General features: G+C 40.3%; 1 protein-coding gene across 1 annotated transcript in view; it reads right to left on the bottom strand.

Annotated features, from left to right (window-relative positions):
- The window catches only part of WDR4 (WD repeat domain 4), a 468,232-nt gene that overhangs the window by 389,685 nt on the left and 54,181 nt on the right, over positions 1-24,366 (bottom strand). Inside the window, exon 2 of the mRNA XM_044072230.1 lies at positions 1,639-1,704. Within this exon, the coding sequence (XP_043928165.1) occupies positions 1,639-1,704 (66 nt within the window). The remainder of the gene's footprint in view (positions 1-1,638; positions 1,705-24,366) is intronic.

Raw genomic sequence — 24,366 nt, forward strand, 5'->3', positions numbered from 1 at the left:
ATGCTGAAATAAGTGGATCACGGAGTCTCTACCAATATGGTCAGTGCAATTCTACATCCAATGATAAGTGGTATGCTACACTCAGCTTCTCTGGTAGGAGTAGGAGATGCCTTAGGCTAGCCCCTTGCAGAGTGTTCAAGCTCTTCATGCTTCTCACAAAGGCAACTTCACCCATGAATGCTCCAGTCCACAATCACAGAACACAGTCCCCTACCACTAGCAGTCTTCTGCTCACAATCAAGTGTCTGAACAAAGCTGACTAGAATCTTTACAGCTCTTCCCACAGACTGTTTCTATAGAACACCTCTGTTAGAACAAAAGCATCATTGTACAGTCCCACAACAAATGTTTTAACATGTTCAAAACGAAGCAAAAAAATTTCAGTTTCTCCCAGAGATTAAAAAAAAACAACACAGGGTCTTCTCCATTCAAAGCACACTGTGCACAGAAGCAGTCACTTCACACACACAGACAGACAGACAGACAGACACACACACACACACACACACACACACACACACACACACACACACACACACACACACTACGAATTAGCTTAGCATATTATTCTTTCACCACTGATTTGCAGTTAGATTCACTGTATAATAACTTTCTGTTTTATCTTGATGACATCACAGGAACAAGATCTAAAAATCAGAGTGTGATCTTTAAAAACATGTTATATGCCACAAATCACTTGTTCCAATTTACACAAAAAGTACTGCTGCAAGATTGACAGCATGATTCAAAAATATCCCTTCAGTATGGATCCATAAATGTTACTTCATCAAGATTACTGCATAGCTCCATTCCATGCAAGGGACTTAACGGCAATCTGTGCTATACAACAAGGTACAGCACAGAATAAAAAGTAAATGAAAATTCCACACAGGGGAAGCAAGACTGTCCACGCAATGCTGGAGTTTGCTGTACTCCATAACATTATGAAAAATAGCCAGACAGTGCAGCATCAATGGATAAGCAGCCTTTTTTCCTGCTTCCTTTTACTGGAGGCAAGTGTTTTTTAGAAAGGCCAGCTGTCCTCTGGCTTCTTCCACACCCCACCTCCCTCTGTTATGCTGCTCTATGCAGACGGATTTGCATATAAATACGCAGCCTTGTGTCACACAAAGCAAATGGCACTACAAACACCCAGTTACATAATAAAACACATTCATGGACTGCATCAGAAGAGCAATTTATTCTTCTCATAAATTATCACTTCAATGCTGTGATTCGCAGTACAGCTCATGGAGGTTTTCAACAAGCAATTTTTTTTTCTTTTTTTTAAATAATGTTTTACTACAGATAAAGCATGCTTGCAATGTACACAGCAGCCCTGTTCTACACACAATATTTCTTCAGGACTTTCACAAATCAACTTTAAAGGCACATTTTCAGAATTGCTTAAGCCTCCCTGAGTAAAGATGGGACATCACAAAAAAGCCAAAACTATCTGAGAAAAAAACTGCTGTAGAGTGTGCGGCACTTAATCTCAGACCATTCATATTTTCCAATTCTTGCATCTTGGTTATATTAAAATAAAAATGTTAGGTGCTCAGAAACAATCTCAAGAAAGTTGCCTGCAAAAGCACAAAACAAATCTGATGTTGAGGAAAGAATTACAAAACTTCTTACCCTGTATTTTCTTGAGGTTTCTTCTCTGCCCTGCTGCAGTCATATGTAAATGTCAGGCTTTTGTCACTATAGAAAGAAAAAAATATATAAACAATTTACTGATAACACTGAGCTTTCCAGAGAACCCATTTCACACAACCTATTTGTTTTAAGGGAACACCTGTTTTCAGAGTTTGGATATTTGATGCTTACAAATGCCAACATTGTTAGCACTATCATAAGTTCATTTTATTTTGGCCAGGTCTGTGGCCACTGTCACTTCATCTCATTTAGGTCAGCCAGTAATCATCTATGCCCTTCAATTTCACAGAGTCAGATCTGAAATAAAGATTTTTCCTTTGTACCAGTTACCAGCAAAACTGATGCTTTCAAGCAAGAGGCAATCTTTCTACCAATTTGCAGCATGCTGAGTGCATCGCCTCAAGCTTCTATTTTCCTGCTCTCCCAATTTTTTAATTTTCCTTGAACTGGGGCTGCTGGTCTGGAAATCTCATTACCTGTCTCAGTGAATCGCAGCATCACTGACGCTGTAATAGGACAAAATAAGTGCAGTTAGATGAAGCTTTACCTTGCAAGTCAAAAAAGGATTTACTTTTATTTATTCATTTGTTAACTAGTTAAACTTACTGAGCACAAGTCTCTCTTTTCAGGGTGACCTAGAAGGACTGTCTGGTTAAGTGACTTGCTCACATTCACAGGAGTAGACTCTGGAGGTGGTAGGAGTCATGGTACCCCCGACTATTAAAAGCAGATGGTTAACAACTTGCAGATTTAATTATCTGCACTGTTCCTCTAATTTCCTGAATGCAAGTGTGCATTTATATCAGCATGAATTAATGATCTGCTTGCATTCTCTATACCGTTGTATCACCTTATATGCCCTTCACTGGTCTCTAACAAATGGTAGGCCAACAGCAGCAGTCTTTCACTCTCTAGAATAAGATGGCTGGCCATCGGCCACTCTGTCCTTCTCCTTCCTGCTGACTCAGGCCACTAAATGAGCCCTGGTTATCAGAGTTCTAGACAAGTGCCCTACTGCTACAGTATATGCGGCAGGATCTATTTTTCAAGCTCTGGGACACAATAACAAATCACGCCACCACACACACAATGCTAACATCTTGTGCATTTCTAGAGAACAGCCAGTGTGCCTTACTGGACAGTTAGGGAAAAGGTAGCCTTTAGTAACAGCTGTATAACTAAATAAGCACCTACTCACAAAATGTCACTGCTGATATACTTAAATGAAAAGCAAAAAGCACTGCAGAAGCTAGTTGGTAACCAAGTAATGCAACTAAGTTAAAATGACAGTTACAGGAGGACTACTGCATCTCACAGCACTTTAGCAGTAGTACTTGTGCTGATTTAGTACCAGTATATTTCTGTTTGCTTGGTTTTCCACCCGTCTTCATTTTAAGATTATCTGTATCTGACATCCACCTAGTTATCCCATCTTGACAAAGTATCAACTAACACCAACCTTCCTTTGTGTATTCTCCAGAAATTGTAAATTACAGTTAATTTGGTAAATATTTCTCAATACAGTTACTGGGCAAGTCTGGCCCATGTTGACTAGAGGCACAGACAGTGAGAGATGGGAAAGGGGTACAGGCATGAGCAGCCAACATCGGCTAGCTAAAGGAGACTTCCTAGGCTAGGCTTGTAACAGCCAGGTGACTTCTGTACTATAAGTGATATACTGGTTGGTCAGGAGGCTACACAGCATGGAAGCTTGCATCCACCTCACGTAGAAGATAATTACAGATCTCACAAGATTGCCGTAGGGTCAACACTGAACCAGGGTCCTCAATCTTCTCACCTCGGATGTGGGTCAGACTGAGCCTGTAGAAAGCTAAGACAGAACCCAAAGATCTAGTGAACAAGGAGAAAAGCTGGTAACAGTTGGTGGTCAGCTGCAGAAGGGGGCCATGAGAAAAAAAAAAGAGAGAGCGAGTTGATAGCTATTCAAATAATTGGTTTACAATTTTAGATTGACTTGGGGCATTTAATCATTAAAAAGCTTAAAACCAAATCCCCTGGCTACACTTAATTTGTCCTAGTTTGTGTTTAATGGCATTTACAGGTTCATAACTTTGGTGAGAATATTCCAAGTCCTACTGATCATTCTGCAGCTTGATACCCTGGATTCATTTTTGGAACTTGTGACCACCCACTGTTACCAAATTCCTCCTTAAAGGAATGGATTAATGGGCTGATTTTAACTGAGAGAGGAAGTTGTATCTATAGGAGTGGGAGCCTTGAGATATGAAATTCTCATGTTTCCTAATATACTCAAAATCAAATCTGGTGTTCAGGTCACCAGGTAATATTCTAAGAAAACGGTTTCAAAAAGTAAGGAGTTCTTTAAATGCTGTCTATGTCAGTCACTGATACTAATAAGAAAATAAGATAAACAGAAGAACAAGACAGAAATCCTGTAGTAGGGGTATCAAATGAAAGGTCAACATCTACGGGTCTATATTATAAGACTGACGGTTGAAAACATCGAACAACATATGGTCGACATCATATGATCGATGTCTTCAAACATCAACCTTATACAAAGACAAAAAGAAAAAAGTACCCTAATGGGTTTAAGTAGGGGGCAAGCCCCCCTGCACCCCCCACACTCCCGCTACTTAAATATACCAACTCCGAGACCGCACTACATTGCAGTAAACGGAAATCTCCCCTTATTGAGATTTCCGTTTACACGCTCAAGATTCTGAGCGTTCGCTATTCCTGTGTCGACAATGTCAGATTCGACATTGTTGGCATTCGAGAATATAATATAGACCCACATCTACATGGTCTCCAACGTTTAACAATGCTGTCAACGTTTAGCTGTTGCCCTTTAATAGCATATAAAGCCGATGGGAGATTTTTATCAAATGCCAAAGTACTGCATTTTTGACACTGAAAGCAAGATAACTTCTACTGTACTATTCTTGAGCAAGGTTAAGCTCCATTGGAAGGGAGATGGTGTCAGTGGGGTAAGAACAATGCTCGTAATTTTGCAGAAATCTGTGTCTCTGGTGAACCAAACACTAAACGGTATTGACATCTGGGGGGAAAAAGATGCTAAAAAGGAGTGGCCCCAGGACAGAGTCCTGGTGGACTGCATTGGTGACTAGGAATGGGCAAAAGTAGTTCCCCTACCCACACCTGTTGTGCAAGTCTTTGTGGACCCAAATTGTTACACCTCCATTTACGTTAACATCATATAGTATATTGTCAAACACTACAGCAATATAAAAGGACAATAAACCTTCATTCAGGGTAGCACACACGTTGTTATCAGAAGGCATACAAGTTCTACATTGGGCAAACCTGAGTTGGTCAGGTCATGGAGAAGTTAGTTACCTATGTCTCCCAGAAAAAGTTTCATGATGATTGTCTACGTTATCTTGCACAGCTTGCATGCGAGGCAAGTAAGTCTGCATTTATTGGGGAATGTGAAAAAACCTGTTCTGTAAATGTGGACTAAATCTGCTTGCTTCTAAATTTCATGGATGTAGCCAGGGCAATTTCTGACTGCACAAATTAAGCTCACTGGTATCTCATTTGTTTCCATAAGTTCGGGACTTCTGATCTTACTTAAGATTGAGAATTTTCTGGTGGGATAATTCTGCAGGAAACAGGAATGAATGTGAGCGGCTCCTCTTTGTTGTCTGAAATCTGCTCATATGATATTCAAAAAAGAAATCTGGCAGACTTGTGTATAATGTATAAATTCATGTGCTAGTTAAGAGAAACAGTGTATCCCTTGTGTATTCCTACCCAGGTGAGCAAGACACAGGTATGCGACTTGAGACTGGATTTGTCAGTCATTACATATAGGATATGCTACAATCTTCAACTATGGTAAAGTCAGTGACTTCAGAGTTGAGGTTTGAATTGCAGTTGGGACTAAGGTTTTGGCCCTGACAACCAAAATGTATACATATTTTTTGTAAGCAAGACAGCAAACAAGTTTTTTTTTTATTCAATAAAAATTGTCCTGTTTAGCATTTACATCGGCAATCATACATTTATAGAAATAAAAATGAAAACAAACCATATTGGCATATTTTCAGTTGCAAACATTATGCACCAACTACTTATAATCTTCTATACAGTCATGGTCAGCCAACCATTACATAGCCCATTCAATTCCTGCCTTCCCTTAAACCTCATTCGTCCTCCAAAACAATTTTCACGTACTGTTCCCACAGTTCCCATTTCTTCCTCTGTAATTTGCTCCTACCTTTTTCTAAAGATCCCACTTCCAGTAAAAATCTCCATTACTGTATTCACTGCTTTTAGTACTGTTGGTTTTGACTTTTTCTGCTTTTCAATCACAGCTTTAAAAAATAATTTCTTTAGTTACAACAATTTACTCACCCAGTATTTCTGACACAGTAGAGTGCAGAATTTTTTTTTAAAGTCCATCAATTCACCGCACTCCCAAAAGATAATGCTCCCAATTGCCCTTTTCTTCCCCATCACACCTCCAACATTTCCAATCTAGTCAGTCTGCTTGGGGTATAAAAATACCTTTGCAACCTCTTCCAAGGAAAATCCTACATCTTCTAGACTTTGCTGCATATTTGGGAGCCATACATATATCTTCCCAATGTTTCTTTGTGAATTGCTTATCCAAATTTTTCTTCCCAATCCTTTCTAACCTCCTCAGATTGAATCCTGTAGTTGCCATGCAATATTTTTATGCCTTACTAATTATCCTTTTTTTAACAACTTCTGCTCTAGATTCTACTAAAAACTCTACTAGTTTGGTCTTTTACTTAGGATCTCCCTATTTTTTTCTCTTTGTCTATATTGCAATATCAATCCTTGAAAGAGAAGGCATTCTCTAGCCAGTTCAAATGCATTCTTGGCTTCATTCCTCTCAATTATTTTCTCCCAATACCTCAATTCATTTGCCAGTTTTCTCCAGTAAATTCTAGCCTCATCTTGTCTATTCTCTGCACCAGTAATTGGTGTCATCCCCATAGACAGAATCTCCTTTCTCCATTCCCATGTTGGCGTAATTCTTAGAATACTTTCTACTACTTTATGAATAGAACATTCTGTCTTTAATTTCTCCAAGCCTTTTGGGTTTCTATGACTATGATGGGAATGGACCCCACTCCTAAATCAAAGTACGAGTAAAGTTAATGAAATTAGTATTGTTTCAATATTTTATGTCAGCCAGAAATGCTCTTTGCAGCACCTGTAATGTGCCCAATAATGACTCCTTCTGCAATTCATATGGAGTTACGTGTATTGGTAACATGTAAATATGACTGTAGATTCTTTTTTGGAACCTTCTGGGTATCTTTCTTCCACATTGCTCTCATTTCTGCCTGCAAATCTTGATATTTTATGACTTTGTGTGTGTCTGTGCAGCAGGTAAGGGTGATAAAGGATAATGAGGGAAACGTAGTCACAAGCAAGGAGAGTGTGTTGAGCAGATGGAAAGAGTACTTTGAGGGGTTGATGAATGAAGAGAATTAGAGGGAAAAAAGGTTGGATGATGTGTGGATAGTGAATCCTGAAGTGCAGTGGATTAGCAAGGAGGAAGTAAGGATAGCTATAAAGAGGATGAAGAACGGAAAGGCTGTTGGTCCCGATGACATACCTGTGGAAGCATGGAGGTGTTTAGGTGAAATGGCAGTGGAGTTTTTAACTAGATTGTTGAATGTAATCTTGGAAAGTGACAGGATGCCTGAGGAATGGAGAAAAAGTGTTTTGGTACCAATTTTTAAGAATAAGGGTGATGTGCAGAGCTGTAGTAACTACAGAGGGATTAAACTGATTAGTCATAGCATGAAGTTATGGGAAAGAGTAGTGGAAGCTAGGTTAAGAAGGGAGGTGATGATTAGTGATCAGCAGTATAGTTTCATGCCAGGAAAGAGCACTACAGATGCGATGTTTGCTCTGAGAGTGTTGATGGAGCAGTACAGAGAAGGTCAGAAGGAGTTGCATTGCGTCTTTGTGGATTTAGAGAAAGCATATGACAGGGTGCCTAGAGAGGAGTTGTGGTATTGTATGAGGAAGTCGGGAGTGTCAGAGAAGTATGGAAGAGTGGTACAGGATATGTACGAGGGTAGTGTGACAGCGGTGAGGTCTGCGGTGGGAATGACAGATGCATTTAAGGTGGAGGTGGGATTACATCAAGGATCAGCTCTGAGCCCTTTCTTATTTGCAATGGTGATGGACAGGTTGACAGACAAGATCAGACAGGAGTCCCCATGGACTATGATGTTTGCAGATGACGCTGTGATCTGTAGTGAGTGTAGGGAACAGGTGGAGGAGACCCTGGAGAGGTGGAGATATGCTCTAGAGAGAAGAGGAATGAAGGTCAGCAGGACTAAGACAGAATATATGTGTGTGAATGAGAGGGAGGATAGAGGAATGGTGAGGATGCAGGGAGCAGAGGTGGCGAAGGTGAATGAGTTTAAGTACTTGGGATCAACAGTTCAGAGTAATGGTGAGTGTGGAAGAGAGGTGAAGAAGAGTACAGGCAGGATGGAGTGGGTGGAGAGGAGTGTCAGGAGTGATTTGTGACAGACGAGTACCAGTAAGAGTGAAAGGGAAGGTCTACAAGAGGGTAGTGAGACCAGCTATGTTATATGGGTTGGAGACAGTGGCATTGACAAAAAGGCAGGAGTCAGAGCTTGACGTGGCAGAGTTGAAGTTGTTAAGATTTGCACTGGGTGTGATGAGGATGGACAGGATTAGGAATACGTATATTAGAGGGTCAGCCCAGGTTGGAAGGTTTGGAGACAAAGCCAGAGAGGCAAGATTACGTTGGTTTGGATATGTGCTGAGGAAGGATGCAGAGTATACTGGGAAAAAGATGCTAAGGACGAACCTGCCAGGTAACAGAAAAAGAGGAAGGCCTAAGATAAGGTTTATGGATGTGGTGAGAGAGGACATGCAGGTGGTTGGTGTGACAGAGCAAGATGCAGAGGACAGGAAGAAATGGAAACAGTTGATCTGCTGTGGCAACCCCTAACGGGAGCAGCCGAAAGAAGAAGAAGTGTGTGTCTGTACGCAAGACACTGTAGTCACTGGGTGTAGCAATTTCAATGATTAATGTCACTTTTCTTTTCATGGACAACTACATCTGGTTTTCTCGCATCTATCTTTTGAACTGTTGGTAAAAAGAAGTTATGTACTTACCATAACGTTCCATGTGAGTTGTTCATCTCACCTTCATTCTTTACTGATGGATTTGGAGCCGATTCCTCAGATCCGATATGGCCAATTGCAAAGCTCGAGGTCTTCAAATAGCTCGAGGCCAAGTCCCCATCCTATGATGCTCCTGGAATTACCTCAGATCTTGTTTGCTGCATATAACAATACCATATGTCATTCTTTCACTCCCAAGAGAAAGGTATAGAAGGATTGAGTAACCAACATGGATCCAGCATCTCGGTCATCTATCAGGCCATGAGGGGGTAGGAGGGAGGGACGTACGAATGAAGGCGAGATGAACAACTCACATGGAATGTTATGGTAAGTACATAACTTCTTTATGTGAAGTTGTTCAATCTCGCCATTCATTCTTTACTGATGGGCAGCGTCCCAAGCACCATCAATCTCGGGTGGCTCACGGCAGTATATTTCTCAGGACTGTAGATCCAAAGGAGGCCCTGTCAACTTTGTAATGAGTGATAACGGTATGAGGTTTTGACCAAGTGGCTGCTGCACAAATGTCATCAATGGGAAGTCTGGCAGAAAAGGCAGATGATGTAGAAACTGCTCTGGTTGAGTGAGCTTTAATCTTGTGTTGCAAAGGTATAGTGGCAGCTGAATAGGCAAAGGTGATGCAATCAGATAACCATTTAGACAGTTGTTTTAGCCACTGGTCTCCCCTTTCTGGAGTCTGAAAATGAAACAAAAGCTGATCTGATTTTCTGAAATATTTTGTTCTATCCAAATAAAATCCGAGCTGTCTGAACATCAAGTTTGTGCAGCATATACTCTAAATTGTTAGAATGGTTGGGGAAGAAGACTGGCAAATCAATAACTTGGTTGAGATTGGTTTCAGTGCAAACTTTGGGCAAGAATGAGGGAAGTGAGAGACTGTCAGTATGGAATATCAAATAGGGAGGCTTGAGGGATAAAGCCTGAATCTCTGACACTCTGTGGGCAGAAGTAATAGTCACCAAAAATATGGTCTTCCAAGACAAACATTTGAGATCACAAGATGAAGCTGGTTCAAATGGGGAAGAATTATGTGGGGAAAGCATAAAATGTAGATTCCATGGAGAATAGGGAAATTTCACAGGTGGGTCTAATATGAAAAGTCCCTTTGAGAAAGGCTTTGGATAACTTGTAAGACATGATGTTCAATCCTTCAAATCCAAGATGAAAATTAGAAATAGCAGCCAACTGAACCCGAACTGTTGCTGCTGCAGCTCCTTTGTTAAATATCATAGTCAAGAACTCCAAGATGGAGGCCATAGGGGCTTGGTAAGAATCAATATTATTTTTAGAGACCCATATAGAAATTTTTTTCCATTTGCTAAGATATAGCTTCCTAGTAGAATATTTATGAGAAGACAAAAGGATCCTTTTTGTCTCACTGGAGAGGTTATGGAACCTGACTATGACGGGAATTGGAGCAGCCAAGCTGTCAGCTTCAGGGACTGCAGAGAGGGATGAAGATCCCCCGACAGGTGCGTCAGAAGGTTTGGAACTGGGTCCAGAATCCAAGAATTGTCCAAAATCCAAGGATCCTCCAAAAGATGAAGTCGAAGGAAGGGGAACCAAATCTGACGAGGCCAATGAGGGGCTATTAGAATGATGATCCTTCCCAGGGCTTTTGCTTTCTGTAGAACCTTGGGTATTAACAGGATTGGTGGAAATGCATAGAGGAGACCCGGAGGCCAATCGTGTATGAGTGCGTCCCTTGGGGCTTCTCCCGGAGGGGGAATCAGGGCAAAGTAGCTTCTGCATTTCATGTTTATGTGACTGGCGAAAAGGTAGCAGCAAGGCTGGCCCCACCTGTGGAACATCCTGTCCGCTGTTTCTTTCTTGAGGGACCACTCGTGGGGCAAAAAGAGATTGTCCTGCTCAGTTTGTCTGCTATCACACTGGATTTCCCTGGGATGTGCGTTGCCAACAGAAAGCAGTGGGTGGAAACAGCCCACTACCAAACTCTGACAGCCTCGTGACAAAGGGGCCTGGTTCCTTTTTGTCTGTTCAAATACCAGACCACCGACATGTTGTCTGTCTGAATTGCAATCGTACCCAGAGGAAGAGAGTACTGAAAGTACTGCAGCGCCAAAATTACTGCTCTCATCTCCAGAACATTGATATGCAGATGTGTCTCTTGATCGGTCCATGTGCCTTGAGCGGTCTTTCCCTGAAAATGCCCCCCCACACCTCATCAGAGGTGCGTCCGTGGTCGCTGGAGGGGGTAGCACAAATGGGCATCCTATCATGACATGAAGTGAAGTCAACCACCACTGAAGGTCCTTTTTGCAAAAATTTGTGATCATTATAGTGTAAGTCATGGGGAGCTCTTGGTAAGACCACTGAGTGAACAGCTATTGTACTATCCACATGTACATATGAGCTAGTGGTATGTCTAGAATTGCTGTTGCAATCATGCCTAATAATTTCAGAACTTCTGATGCTGGTGCTCTGTCTTTTGATATCAGAATGCTGATATGTTGACGAAGAAGAAAGACTCTTTCTATTGGAAGCCTTAGTGTGGTAGTGATGGTGTCCAACTCTACCCCGATACAAACGATATGCTGCGATGGTGACAAGGCAGATTTTTCTGAGTTGATTGTAATGCCCAGATGATTGCAGAGTGACAGAGTGAACTCCCTGGCCTGAATGAATTGATGCCTGGTGGTGGCGGTAAGGAGCCAATAGTCTAGGTACGGAAACATCTGGAATCCTAGACACCTCAAGTGAGCCGTGACCCCTGCCATGCATTTGGTGAACACTCTGGGGGCTGTAGTGAGACCAAAGGGCAGGGCTCGAAACTGGTAATGTTTGGCTCCCAGCCGTAAGCGCAGGTGATCCCTGGATGGTCTGGCCATTTTATGTGGTAGTACGCATCCTTGAGATCTATCAAGACATCCAATTGTCTTTCCCTAAGAAGGGAAGTATAGAATGAAGCATGACCATCTGAAACTTCTCTTTCTTTATGTATTGGTTCAGTCTGCTGAGGTCCAGTATGGGTCTCCAGTCCCCCGTCTTCTTTGGAACCGAAAAGAATCTTGAGTAAGTTCTGGAATCTGTCTAGTCTGCTGGGACTGGTTGGATGACTTTTTCTTAGCAACGTCTGGATCTCTGTTGTTGCCTGTTCCCTGTAACTGGGTGGAACTTCTGGGATTTTTCTTATGATTGGAGGGGGTGTGGCGAATGGAATAAAGTATGCTCTAGAAATGATACTTTGTACCCAGCTGTCTTTGTTATTTTGAGCCGGGCGTCTTTGTATAAAGAAAAGCAGCCCCCGACTGCCTCCAGAGCAGGACAGTCAGGCCTCCTCTCAGGAGCGCTGGTAGGGCTTCCCAGAGAAGTGATCTCTGTCACCCTGGTGTTGTGGACCCCCTCTGCCCATGAGGTTGGCATCTTCCATTACTGCCCCCTCCTCTGCCCCTGGAGGGGGGTTCACTATGTGTGCCCTGAAAGGCTCCTTGGGCTTTTCAGAACCACATCTTTCCTCCCCTTTTACCTTTAGGATAGGGTCGGGTAGGGGTGGAAAAACGGACCCCGACGGCAGACAGAGTCTTTCCGTCCTGTTCACACCTGGTTAAGGTTTCCTTCACTTTAGGCCCAAAAAGGGACGAGCCATGAAAGGGAGTGTTCACAAAGGATGATTTGAAGGGCTCTGCAAAAGAACACAAGAGCATCCAGGAATGTCTCCTGAGAGCAACTCCTGTACCCGCTGCCCTACTCGTTCCATCAGCTGCATAAGAGATGATACGCATGGATGAGTTGACAATAGAATTGAGGGTAGCAAGCTGGGCGGCAACTTTGTCGGAAGCTCCTGCAGCTATTGTACCCTGAAGAGTATCGCCTAACTCCTTAAGATCATCTCTTTGCAACCTAGTAAAATGGATTAAATAGTTCAGCGAACAGAGAGCAAAGGTCGCTGAGCTAAACATGCACTTCCCATATCTATCCATAATCCTGGAGTCTCTGTTAGGAGGATGGCTAGAAGAAGTCTCAGACATTTCCTTTTTGGTGGCTGCTACTGCCACCATGGCATCAACCGGAACACCTTTCGTTAAAAATGTTTTGTCAGGGGGGCAGAAATGAATTTATTAGGCCTCCTAGGGACAGGCTCCATAGTATCTGGAGACTTCCACGCCCTTCATGAGACCAGCTGCATCAGCTCATCAAAGGGCGGAGACACCCAAGAGGTGGAGGGCTGAGACCCGAAAGCCTTCACGAGAACTGACTCATCCTCAGTAGGGCTTTTGGACTGCCAGTCACCCCTCTGCCTAAGGATCTCGAGTATCTCAGCAAATGAGATATCCTCATAGGGGGGCCGTGGGGACTCTTCTAATTCATCTAGGTCAGTATCTGATGTTTGAGACTCCTGCGGGGAGTCTAGATGTTTCCTCTTACACAATCTCTTCCTGGGAACCTCATTCAGTAGGAACTTCTGGTGAGGTCTCGGAAGAGCAGGGGCCACCCAATGGGGTTTCCTGAGGCTCCGGGTCTCTATGCTTGGGCAGGACGTGTGTGGCAGAAGCACACACAGGCACTTCAGGGGAGGAGGAAGGCAGACCTGAGGTCAAGAATGTCCTAGGAGACATGACTCTCCTCATGGTATTGAAAGCACCTCTGCTCCGATAAGAAGGAGCCGATGGATCTGAACAAACCGACACCCCCAGCACCGGGACAGTGGGCTCCAAGCCCATGGAAGGAGCCAAGCTCATACGAGTCAAGCCCCCGAGAAGCAAAGTCGGTCCGACTGTTCCCCCCAGACCCGACCAGAGAGTGTTGACTCCTAGAGTACTCGATCGGCACCGCAGACATCAGAGTGCACAGAGCTGAAGACACTGGAGCAGGCATCAGCTCCGAGGGTTCCACTAACATCAGGTCAGCCTCCTCCGGCTCCGATAGACCAGCATGGCTTGGAGGAGGAATAGTTAGAGTCGGCGCAAGGGTCTTTGGCTCTGAGCCATTTGAGTTTTTGTTAAGGCCGGTGCTAATAACAGCTTCTACACCACACGATCCACATCCAGATCAGGCTGATAGATGATCGAGAGGAGTGTACTGAAGGTGGTACGGACTGGAGCAGTGGACTCTTAGGAGCTTCAGACACCGGTTCCAAGACTGGGGACCAGCTCCAAAAGGTAAAGACGGTCGGCTCTGATGGCAGTGAAGCCAAAGTCGAAGACTATTTTGATTTCTTCGAGTCCGATGTCTTGGAAGACTTTGAGGACTTGCTTGATCCATCTTGGCCACTCAAAGCTTCCTGAAAAGAAGGCTTCAACAAGCCTCTATCAATGAGTTTCCTCTTCCTTTCCTGTAGGACCCTTGAGGAGAAGGAATGACAAATGGAACAACTTTCTTGCAAATGCAGAGCTCCTAGACAGTAAACACAATTAACATGGCTGTCTGTAACAGATATATTTTGGCCAAACTTTGGGCACATTTTGAAGCCAGACTTAGGGTGCTTATCTTGGTCAGCCATAGTAATATCAGGAAATTACTATTACCACAAAAAAAAAAAAAAAAAAAACACAACAGTAATTACTCACAAAAGCCTAAACTCATCTTCACAAATGCCTTATTTCCATATATGTATTGTATTGTATTTCCATCCATTCTGTATATTCCTTTATTGCATGTTATTTAATTACTTCAGAAGTATGTATACTTAAAATGTGATCTGTATTTACCTTTGTTCTTACTATTTGTTTACTTAAAACTTTTTTTTTTGGGGAGCTTTTCTCCTCAGGTCTCTGCTGAAAAAGGGCTTCTAAGAACCCAGACAGACTAACCCAGTTAACAAATGTAAAAATAAATAATAAAAGCAGGCTAATCACACACACAATAAGAAATTCCAAGCAGACTATTCAAATGGAAGGAGATTGCTGCTAAGAAACAATAAACATACCTAAATTATCTAAGGTTTACTGTAAACTACACCAACAGTAACAAAGTACTAAGCCTTATCTATAAAATTTTAGAAGGCTAAACAGACCACACATCAAGTGATTATAACTAAGAGAAATTGTGACAAAAAGTCACTGAATAACACACAGTAAATAGAAAACAACTATTAAACTAGGCCTAAAAGAGGCCAACCAGAAATTTAAGGCACACTAAATGGGAAGGGTATAAGAGCTTTATCAACTATCCTAAACTATTCTAACAAAAAAATTTCAATAAGAAATTTTCAATAAGTAATGAAAAAAAACAGCTTAAATGGGCCGAGCTAAATCAGAACCTTCGATATGTTGCAGCAGTAAACTAGATAGGAGGTAATTCCAGGTGCATCATGAGATAGGGAGGCCTCGAGCTTTGCAATTGGCCATATCGGAGCTGAGGAATCGGCTCCAAACCCATCAGTATAGAATGAACGGCGAGGGACAGCTAGATTGAACAACTTCACATTGGGTGATTCCATGTGATGCAGACTTCATCATTTTCTATTATGCTGTCTGGCTCGTGTTTCCAGTGTTTTTACACAATCCCTAGTGCAACGGTCTTGCCACATTGTTATGCTTTTCAGGATACAGTCCTTCTGCCATTAGTATGCCACAGCCAGCAATGAGGTGTGCAACTCTTTCCAATTCTGTTTTACAAAACTTAAATTTGTCTGTTTCGCCCACATGTTCAATGGACTCTGTAAACTAATGTGTTTGTAGCCTGCTATCTTTGGCTGCCAATATTAACCTTTCATCTTTTGGTATGAATTTGCCTCTCCTCAACCATTCCTGCGATGAGGTTCTTCCAAAAGTTTTCTGTACTTGTAACTATATTTATACATTTTCCACACTTCTTGCCTTCTCATCTGATCCTTCACCTTATATTCTTTCTTTTGTTCTTTGACACATTCAGTTGCCACCGAATTTATATCTACTTCTGGTTTGATTTACATTCCTGCTTGACGCTGATATGCATCTGATAGTCTAAGAAGGGATGTTTCAAAACTTTCACTACGTTTGGGTCCTGTGAGGTCAGCGTGTGTGCAGTCCCATAATTACCAATCTATATGTGTAATCAATTTCAAGGAGGCCCATACCTCCTTCGAAATGGGGAATATATAATCTTGGTATGCATTGATTTTTATAAATCATTTGGTGAGCATGAAGCATCCTTTTTATTTTCCTATCTAATCTCTCCAACATGTTTTGGGGGCAATCAATCACTCCAGAACTGTAAGTTAGGACAGGAAAAGTTAATTGATTAACAGTTTGAATTTTGTTCCTAGATGTCAATGCTGTTTTCAGGATTAATTTAAGTGTTCTAAAATATTTCTAAGTTTTGTTCATGTTTATTCAGGTTTGTTTGTTGATCCTTTATCAATTCCCAAATATTTATACACTCCCTGCTGTTCAAGTTCTTTTATATCACATTCTTGTCCCAAACTGATGTTTTCTTGGTGCTGAAGTTTTCCTCCTTTAAAGGTTGCTTTTGCACACTTAAGATCAAATGACACTCTTAAATCATCTGAAAAAATTTTGCCTACTTGCAGTTGTACTTTCAGTTCCTCATCTGATGAGCTATACAATTTTAAATCATCGACAGAAAAGACGAGGAGTCTTTACAATTTGTTTTCTAGGAACCAAATTACAGTCATGACCTAATCTGTTAAAAAGACAGCTTAATGGGTTAAGGTCAAGACAGAATAGCAGAGGTGACAGGGAGTCACCCTGGAATAACCCCCTTTGGATTTTATCCCTGGAATAATAATTTGTCCTTTATCATTATTTAATTGCAAAGTGGTCTGCCACTGTTTCATGGTCACTGTAATGCAGTCGATCAGTGTAGGCATTTTTAAGCATGCTTTTATCCATGAATGTGGAATACTATCAAATGCTTTTTTTGTAGTCAATCCATGCCTTACTTAGGTTCTTCCTCTTTTTACAGTTTTCCATTATGACTTTATTAAGCAACAGGTGAGGTGATCCTTTGTTCCATATGACTTTCTTTAACTGCCCTTTTGTTTTACTGCCATGATTGTGTTTTCTTCTAAAAGACTATAAACTGTCAGCATCAAATCCGGTGTATAGTTTACATGTAAATTGAAAGCACAAACAGCCACTGAAGACGACCACTGGTAATGCCGAAAAAATACTGACTTTATTGAAGAAATGACTAAGCGTTTTCACCAGTCAATACTGGCTTCTTCAGAGTCATTTTGCAATCACAATTAAAACACCTTTATAGTAACTGCCCTATGTGAATAAGCTGACATCACACTATAACAACCAATGAACATCCTAATCCACTTTTTAAAAAATCCTAATGTTGAATTAAATACTTAAAATACACACACAACATACTAAATCTAGAAAATGATGATGTAAAAAATAAAAATGTTAGTATAAATATAAATACACATTTTTTAAAAAATTGCTAGTAATTTAAATCTGACGATTTAAATTTTAAAACAGGTTTCAGAGACACACAGTCGTTGTGACCAGGGTATCTCAAAGCATTTAATCTAAGTTGCCATTCTGCTTCCAAAACAGCAACCCTATTAGCCACATCACCTCTCCCTAGTAAAGAAACACGGTCCACTACAAAGAACAAAAACTTATTAAAATTGGGGCATATGGTGGCATGCAAATAAAGTGCATTGTGTATGTCTTTTTTCCTGATAGATCTAACATGCTCTGATATTCTATCTCTTAATCTTCGAGTGGTCATGCCAACATAAAATGCTTCACATGACATACACGATGCTACATAAACTAAATTTTTACTATTACAGTTACAATGCCCAGGGCAAGCAATAGTATATCTGTAATCAAAAACACAAAGATAAGAACCTTCCCCAATGAACCTACACTGTTTACAAGCCCCACATTTATTCATGCGTGATTTGCTATGAGGCTTAACTTCTTTTTCCAAAATATACTTTAAATTCTCACCCCTACTATAAACAATCACAGGTTCAACACCTAAGGTTCCCTTAATTTCATCACTCAAAAAATACCTCCAAGTGTTTCTCAAACTGGCACACAATTCAGCAGCCCTGTTGTTGTACTTTAAAACAAAAAATGCTCCAGTTTTTTTATTATTATTATTGTTGTTATTATTGTTGCCCCCCCATGTTGGCCTGTTGAATTTTAATATTCAAAATTGGCATGTAATCTGTTCTTCTTTTCCTAAGCACTTCTTTCTTGATTTTAAGTAAAAGCTTAAGAGGGTATCCTCGTTCCAAAAACATGCCTATTAACTTGAAAATCTCTTTCCTGAACATATCATCATGTTTATGATAGTCTCCATGCTAGTTCTAGTGTGAACAAAGATCGGATTAATTTACTTCAAGATCTTATGGAAGTGGTTTTAAAAAATAATTTTATTTTGTTTGAAGGCGAGGTATTTCAGCAACTTTCTGGAGTGGCAATGGGGGCAAAATGTGCCCCGGTTTTTGCTAACCTAGTTTTGTTGGCATGGGAAAGACTTTTTGTTTTCCCTTCCAGGTTCAACAGCAATATTTTATTATACAGCAGGTTTTTGGATGACCTTTTGATTTTATGGAGAGGTGAAGAAAAGACTGCAGTAGATTTTGCTGATTACTTGAATGGTACCACAAACTTTTTTAAGTTCACTTATGAGTGGAATGAAGAAGGTATTAACTTTTTGGATTTAACTATCAATAAAACTAATGTGGGCTTTTCAAGTACTATATACAGAAAGGAGAGTTATTTGAATTCCCTGTTGCATTTTGTAAGTTGCCATCCTTTTCACCAGAGAAAGGGTGTAGTGAAGGGGCAGATGGTCAGAACATCTAGGTTAGTCAGCAATGATGATATGTTCAGGAAACACTTGGAGGTATTTTATACTATTGCTTGCCCTGGGCATTGTAACTGTAATAGTAAAAATTTAGTTTATGTAGCATCGTGTATGTCATGTGAAGCATTTTATGTTGGCATGACCACTCGAAGATTAAGAGATAGAATATCAGAACATGTTAGATCTATCAGGAAAAAAGACATACACAATGCACTTTATTTGCATGCCACCATATGCCCCAATTTTAATAAGTTTTTGTTCTTTGTAGTGGACCGTGTTTCTTTACTAGGGAGAGGTGATGTGGCTAATAGGGTTGCTGTTTTGGAAGCAGAATGGCAACTTACATTAAATGCTTTGAGATACCCTGGTCTCAACGACTGTGCGTCTCTGAAACCTGTTTTAAAATTTAAATCAAGTCAGATTTAAATTACTAGCAATTTTTTTTAAAAATGTGTATTTATATTTATACTAACATTTTTATTTTTTACATAATCATTTTCTAGATTTAGTATGTTGTGTGTGTATTTTAAGTATTTAATTCAACATTAGGATTTTTTAAAAAGTGGATTAGGATGTTCATTGGTTGTTATAGTGTGATGTCAGCTTATTCACATAGGGCAGTTACTATAAAGGTGTTTTAATTGTGATTGTAAAATGACTCTGAAGAAGCCAGTATTGACTGGTGAAAGCGCTTAGTCATTTCTTCAATAAAGTCAGTATTTTTTCCGCATTACCAGTGGTCATCTTCAGTGGCTGTTTGTGCTTTCAATTTTCGTGGTTTTACCCTATTTTGGGTGTTTTTGTTTTAGTTTACATGTAGTTGGAAGGCAAGTTCTTCTTCTTCTTCTTCTTTCGGCTTTTTCCCGGTTAGGGGTCGCCACAGCGGATCACCTTGTCCGCACATTAATTGGCAGTGGAGTTTTACGATGTCGAGTTGCCAGCCCGGCGCCCAACCTTCCACAGAAGGCACACTAACACCTAGGGCCAATTTAGAGTGTCCAATCCACCTGAAGCATGTCTTTGGGATGTGGGAGGAAACCGGAGCACCCGGAGGAAACCCACGCAACCACAGGGAGGACATGCAGACTCCGCACAGAAGGCACCCCAGCCGAGGATCGAACCGGAGAACCTCTTGCTGTGAGGCGGCAATGCTAACCACTGCACCACCGTGGCCGCCCTAGTTGGAAGGCAAGTTATTGGTCTATAATTTTAAGGGTAGCTTGCAGGGCCACTTTTAAGTAGGACCATTGTTTTTCTTGTTGTTCGCCAAGTTAGTGTCTGTTCAGGATGTGCATACAAATAGTTCTTACTCATGGTTAAATCTTTGTGCAAATATGTTAACACTTTTAACCAAAAGTTAGGTACTGCATCTGGGCATGGTGTTTTCCAGTTAGAGGCTTTTCTTAACTTTGTTTCAATCGCTCTGGTTGTTACTTCATCCCATTTCGTATACTGTACCTTTGAACTTCATATACTTTCTTTTACTTCTTATATCCATTTAGCATCTTTGTTATGTTCCACAGGATATTCATGAATACGTCTCCAAAATGTATCTATTTCTTCTTTTTTAAGTGGTCTTTCAATTACTTTTACCTTGTTTTCCAATTCTCTATAAAACATTAGGGGGTCATCAATAAATTGCTTATTTTGTACTTTTTCTTTACATTTATCTGTCTTAAGTTTTTCTACCTGTGCTGATATTTTTAGTTTACTATTTGCGAGAGTGCATGATAGAGCCTGGTCTGTTATAATATTGTGCATTGCTTTTATCATGTCCGTCTTTCTGAGCATTTCTGTTGAACTGTTCCCTCTTCTATACTCCTATAACAGTGACACTTCTTGTCTTACTGCTTTCTAGTTTTCTCTATTCTATACTTCCATGATGGTATTTGATTTCTTCCTACCTTTCCCTTATTACCCTGTGTTCTTGTGGAAGAATGGTATCCGTTATTAAATTTAGCTGCACAGTAATATATCCTGTTTACTTCTTTCGTATCATATGGATCTCTAGGGACAGTCCTAATTACTGTGTTAATTTGTTTTATCAATCTTCTGACTTTTGGGGTTTTATTAACTTTCTTCAGTCTACTTCCTTCATTGATCTTAATACACCTATCTATTTCTACTAAATTTTATTTATTTATTTATTTTATTTTACATTTGTTGACCGGGCTAGTCCAACTGGATATATGTCCATTTTCAGTAGAGGCCCGGGGAGAAAAGCTCCAGTACAGTAACAAATAAAAAGTAAAATAGTGTCTAATAAAAAGTTTACATAGAGAAAAAATATAGTAATACATTTTGGTGCACACTGGTTAGTTAGAGTTTACAAAAATATCAAACACACTGGTAAGTAACAAATAACAATCAATGGTTTAAAAAGAAATACTATTTACAAAATTATTTGGTGAAAGCGCTTTCGTTAATATATGTTCGGTGATTATGGATTTGGGACTTTGCACATTCATGCAGAAGTCCTAGATCCATATATATATATATATATATATATATATATATATATATATATATACACACACATACACACACATTTCAGTACAATATATATATATATATATATATATATATATATATATATATATATATATATATATATATAGGATCCGTTCAGATCCCCGAAGACAAAATCACCAAAACTAATTTCGACTAAATCAAGCAACTCTTCTCTTAGCTCATTTTCTAAGAAACTGAGGGCACATTTTTTGCTCTCCATTTTCTGCGGGCATTTTGTAGAAAGTTCTATACCATCTTCCTGTGACACATTCTCTTCAATTTCATCCTGTGTCATCTGTTGCTCGGTCATATGGGGACTCACTGGCCTATCACTCCTCAACTGGAGGAGTTGCCACAGTTTCCTGTTCCTTGTCTTGCTGTCCAGCTTCAAGTGAATGTTTGTACTGGTTTCCTGTGTAAGGCTCCAAAATATCTTCATATGGCAACTGGCCGGTTGCTTCCCATTTCACTGGTTTCTCCTTAATTTCTATGTCTATTGCTATATCCTGCTGTGGTGCTTTCTACGTTAGATTTTCTACACTGAATCCTTCACTTCGCAGGTACACCATAACCTCAGTTTCATTTCTTTAACTCCATTGCTCATCTTCTTTTCTACTTTTCCTCTTTGTCCTATTTTTTTTGTATTGTAAAGTTTTCCATGTCCAGATTCCTTTGCCTGTATTTCTCTTCAAATATCTTTGGTGCTGCTCTTTTTGTATTGATTAGTTTTGCTTTCTCCTTTGCATAAAATATTACACTATACTGAATCTCTTTTTCTTTCTCATGTCCATATTTCTTCTTCAGATGTCTCCTGATTTATTTTATTTTACATTTGATTACCAGGATGGTCCGGATTGGGCTAGTAGCCCATTTTCTGCAGAGACCCGTGGAGAAAAGCTCCATACAGTGTACTATACCACAATGAGAAGACATAAATATACAAAGCATGCTGAATTTCAGTACATTTTATATATATATATATATATATATATATATATATATATATATATATATATATGGGATCCGTTCAGATCCCCGAAGACAAAATCACCAAAACTAATTTCGGTTTGGCATACTTGCGCGAAAGTGCTTTTTACCGAAGAAGCACTTTCATGTAAGTATGCCTGTTTGCGAGACCACACTATGGTGTGACTAAGGGAACATTCCCTTTTCCTCACTGTAGTGTGGTCTCAGAGTGAGAATATTAAAGTAGGGGGTGCGGGGGGGCTTTGCCCCCTGCAAAAACTTAGATTTCTTTAACATATATTAACGAAAGCACTTTTTTGGTGAAAGCGCTTTCGTTAATATATGTTCGGTGATTATGGATTTGGGACTTTGCACATTCATGCACAAGTCCTAGATCCATATATATATATATATATATATATATATATATATATACACACACACACACACACACACACACACACACACACACACACACACACACACACACACACACACACACACACACACACACACACACACACACACACACACACACACACACACACTCCAGCATAATGGTGGTTGACATATGCAATAGATAAGCATGTCAACAAAGGCAGGCTATATTGTTACAAGACTTGATAGTGTCACACAGTGTGCTGGGATAAGAGACAGACTGCAATTTTTGTACCTGACTCAACTGAAAGGTATATAGGGATCTCATTGACTGGGAGACTGGAAAGAAGCTAAAGAAGACGGTGAATGAGTAGGTAGTATGGGAGAGGCATGGCCTGTTCACCAGGGGAAGTGCAAGAGCACTGCCAGTTGTTATTTAGGTGTTCTTTGAGAAGAAGTTTGAATTTGGAGGTTATGGTACTGTTGTGTGTATGTTGGGGTATAGAGTTCCAGGATTTTGCTATTTGGTTTGGGAACAGAGAGAGTCTCCGAAGCTACTGTTGGCTTTGGTGACTTTTATCAGTAGTTTGTCAGATGAAACGTAGGGCTTGGTTGGTTGAGTAGGGTTGTACTAGAGGTTTTAGGGATGGACATCTATCAGGTTGATGAACAACAGCATGGGCAATAATAAGCTGGTTCAGTGACAGCAGAGTTGGTAATTTAAGCCATTTTATTTTTTTTAGGGCTGTGCAGTGAATGGTTCTATTGGTGAGGTTAGTTGCAAATCTAACCATTTTGTGGTAGCAGTCTTTTAATTTGGTTAGATCAGTTTTTCTAAGACTAGTGAAGACAGGGGAAGCATACAGTACAATGGATAGATGTGTTTTAGCAACAGACTGTCTTATGGTTTGGAGTAAGAAATGGTTTGGCTCTATACAGTGAGCCAAGTTTAATGTGGACTTTTTTAATGGCAAGGGCTATGTGCTTATCATATTTCAGTGAGTTGTCAATTGTGACACCTAGTAACTTTGTATTGTCGACTAGTTCAATTTCAGTATTATTAGAGGAAAGGATGCAAAAGGAGGATGGGGGCACTGGAGTTCTCTTATTTGTGAATAGCATGAGTTTTGTCTTGTTTGGGTTTAGTATGAGTTGGTTTTCTATAAGGTAGTGTTCTATGGCAGTGAAGGCTGTTTGGGTTCTATGCAAGAGTTCTGAGAGGGAGGGAGGATGTTGTGTAGATGACGGTGGAGTAACTGGCATATTGCACCATTGTGGCCTGGTTGGATACAGTACGGAGTTTACTGGTGAAAACAGAGAAGAGAAGTGGCCCAAGAACTGAGTCTTGTGGGACATCTACTCAGACAGGTAGCAGGGCTAAGATATTATCTTGCCACTTCACTGCTTGTTGACGTTCAAACAGACAGCTATGTAACCATATTATTGGGAGAGGTTAATGGAAGATAATTCACAGAGTAGTTTTTCATAGGAAACGGTGTCAAAAGCTTTTGACATATCGAGGAAAATGGATGATACAAGTTTGCCACTGTTTCTGTGCTGGTTGATAGAATTTGTGAAGCTTAAGAGAGCAGTTGTGGTGCTGTGCTTAGGTCTAACACCATGTTGGGTGCTGGAGAAAATGTTATTTTGTAGTAAATAGGTCAGTAGTTGTGAATGGATACATTTTTCAAGAATTTTGCTTACTGGGGAGAGGATGGCAATTGGTCTGTAATTTGATAATTCAGTGGATGTGCCTCCTTTATGCAAGGGAATGATGTGGGAGATCTTCCAAAGTTGAGGGAAATATTGTTCAGAGATGGAACAGTTAATGAGTAGGGAGACTGTGTATGATAGAGAATCTGCTGCTAATTTTAGAAATTCATTGGGCAGTTACCTGTTGCAAGTGTTGTGGGTTTTGGTTGATGAAGGAGTTTA

Source organism: Protopterus annectens, chromosome 5.part0, assembly GCF_019279795.1.
Source record: "Protopterus annectens isolate FY-2018-M chromosome 5.part0, PAN1.0, whole genome shotgun sequence".
In the NCBI taxonomy this organism is placed as follows: domain Eukaryota; kingdom Metazoa; phylum Chordata; order Ceratodontiformes; family Protopteridae; genus Protopterus; species Protopterus annectens.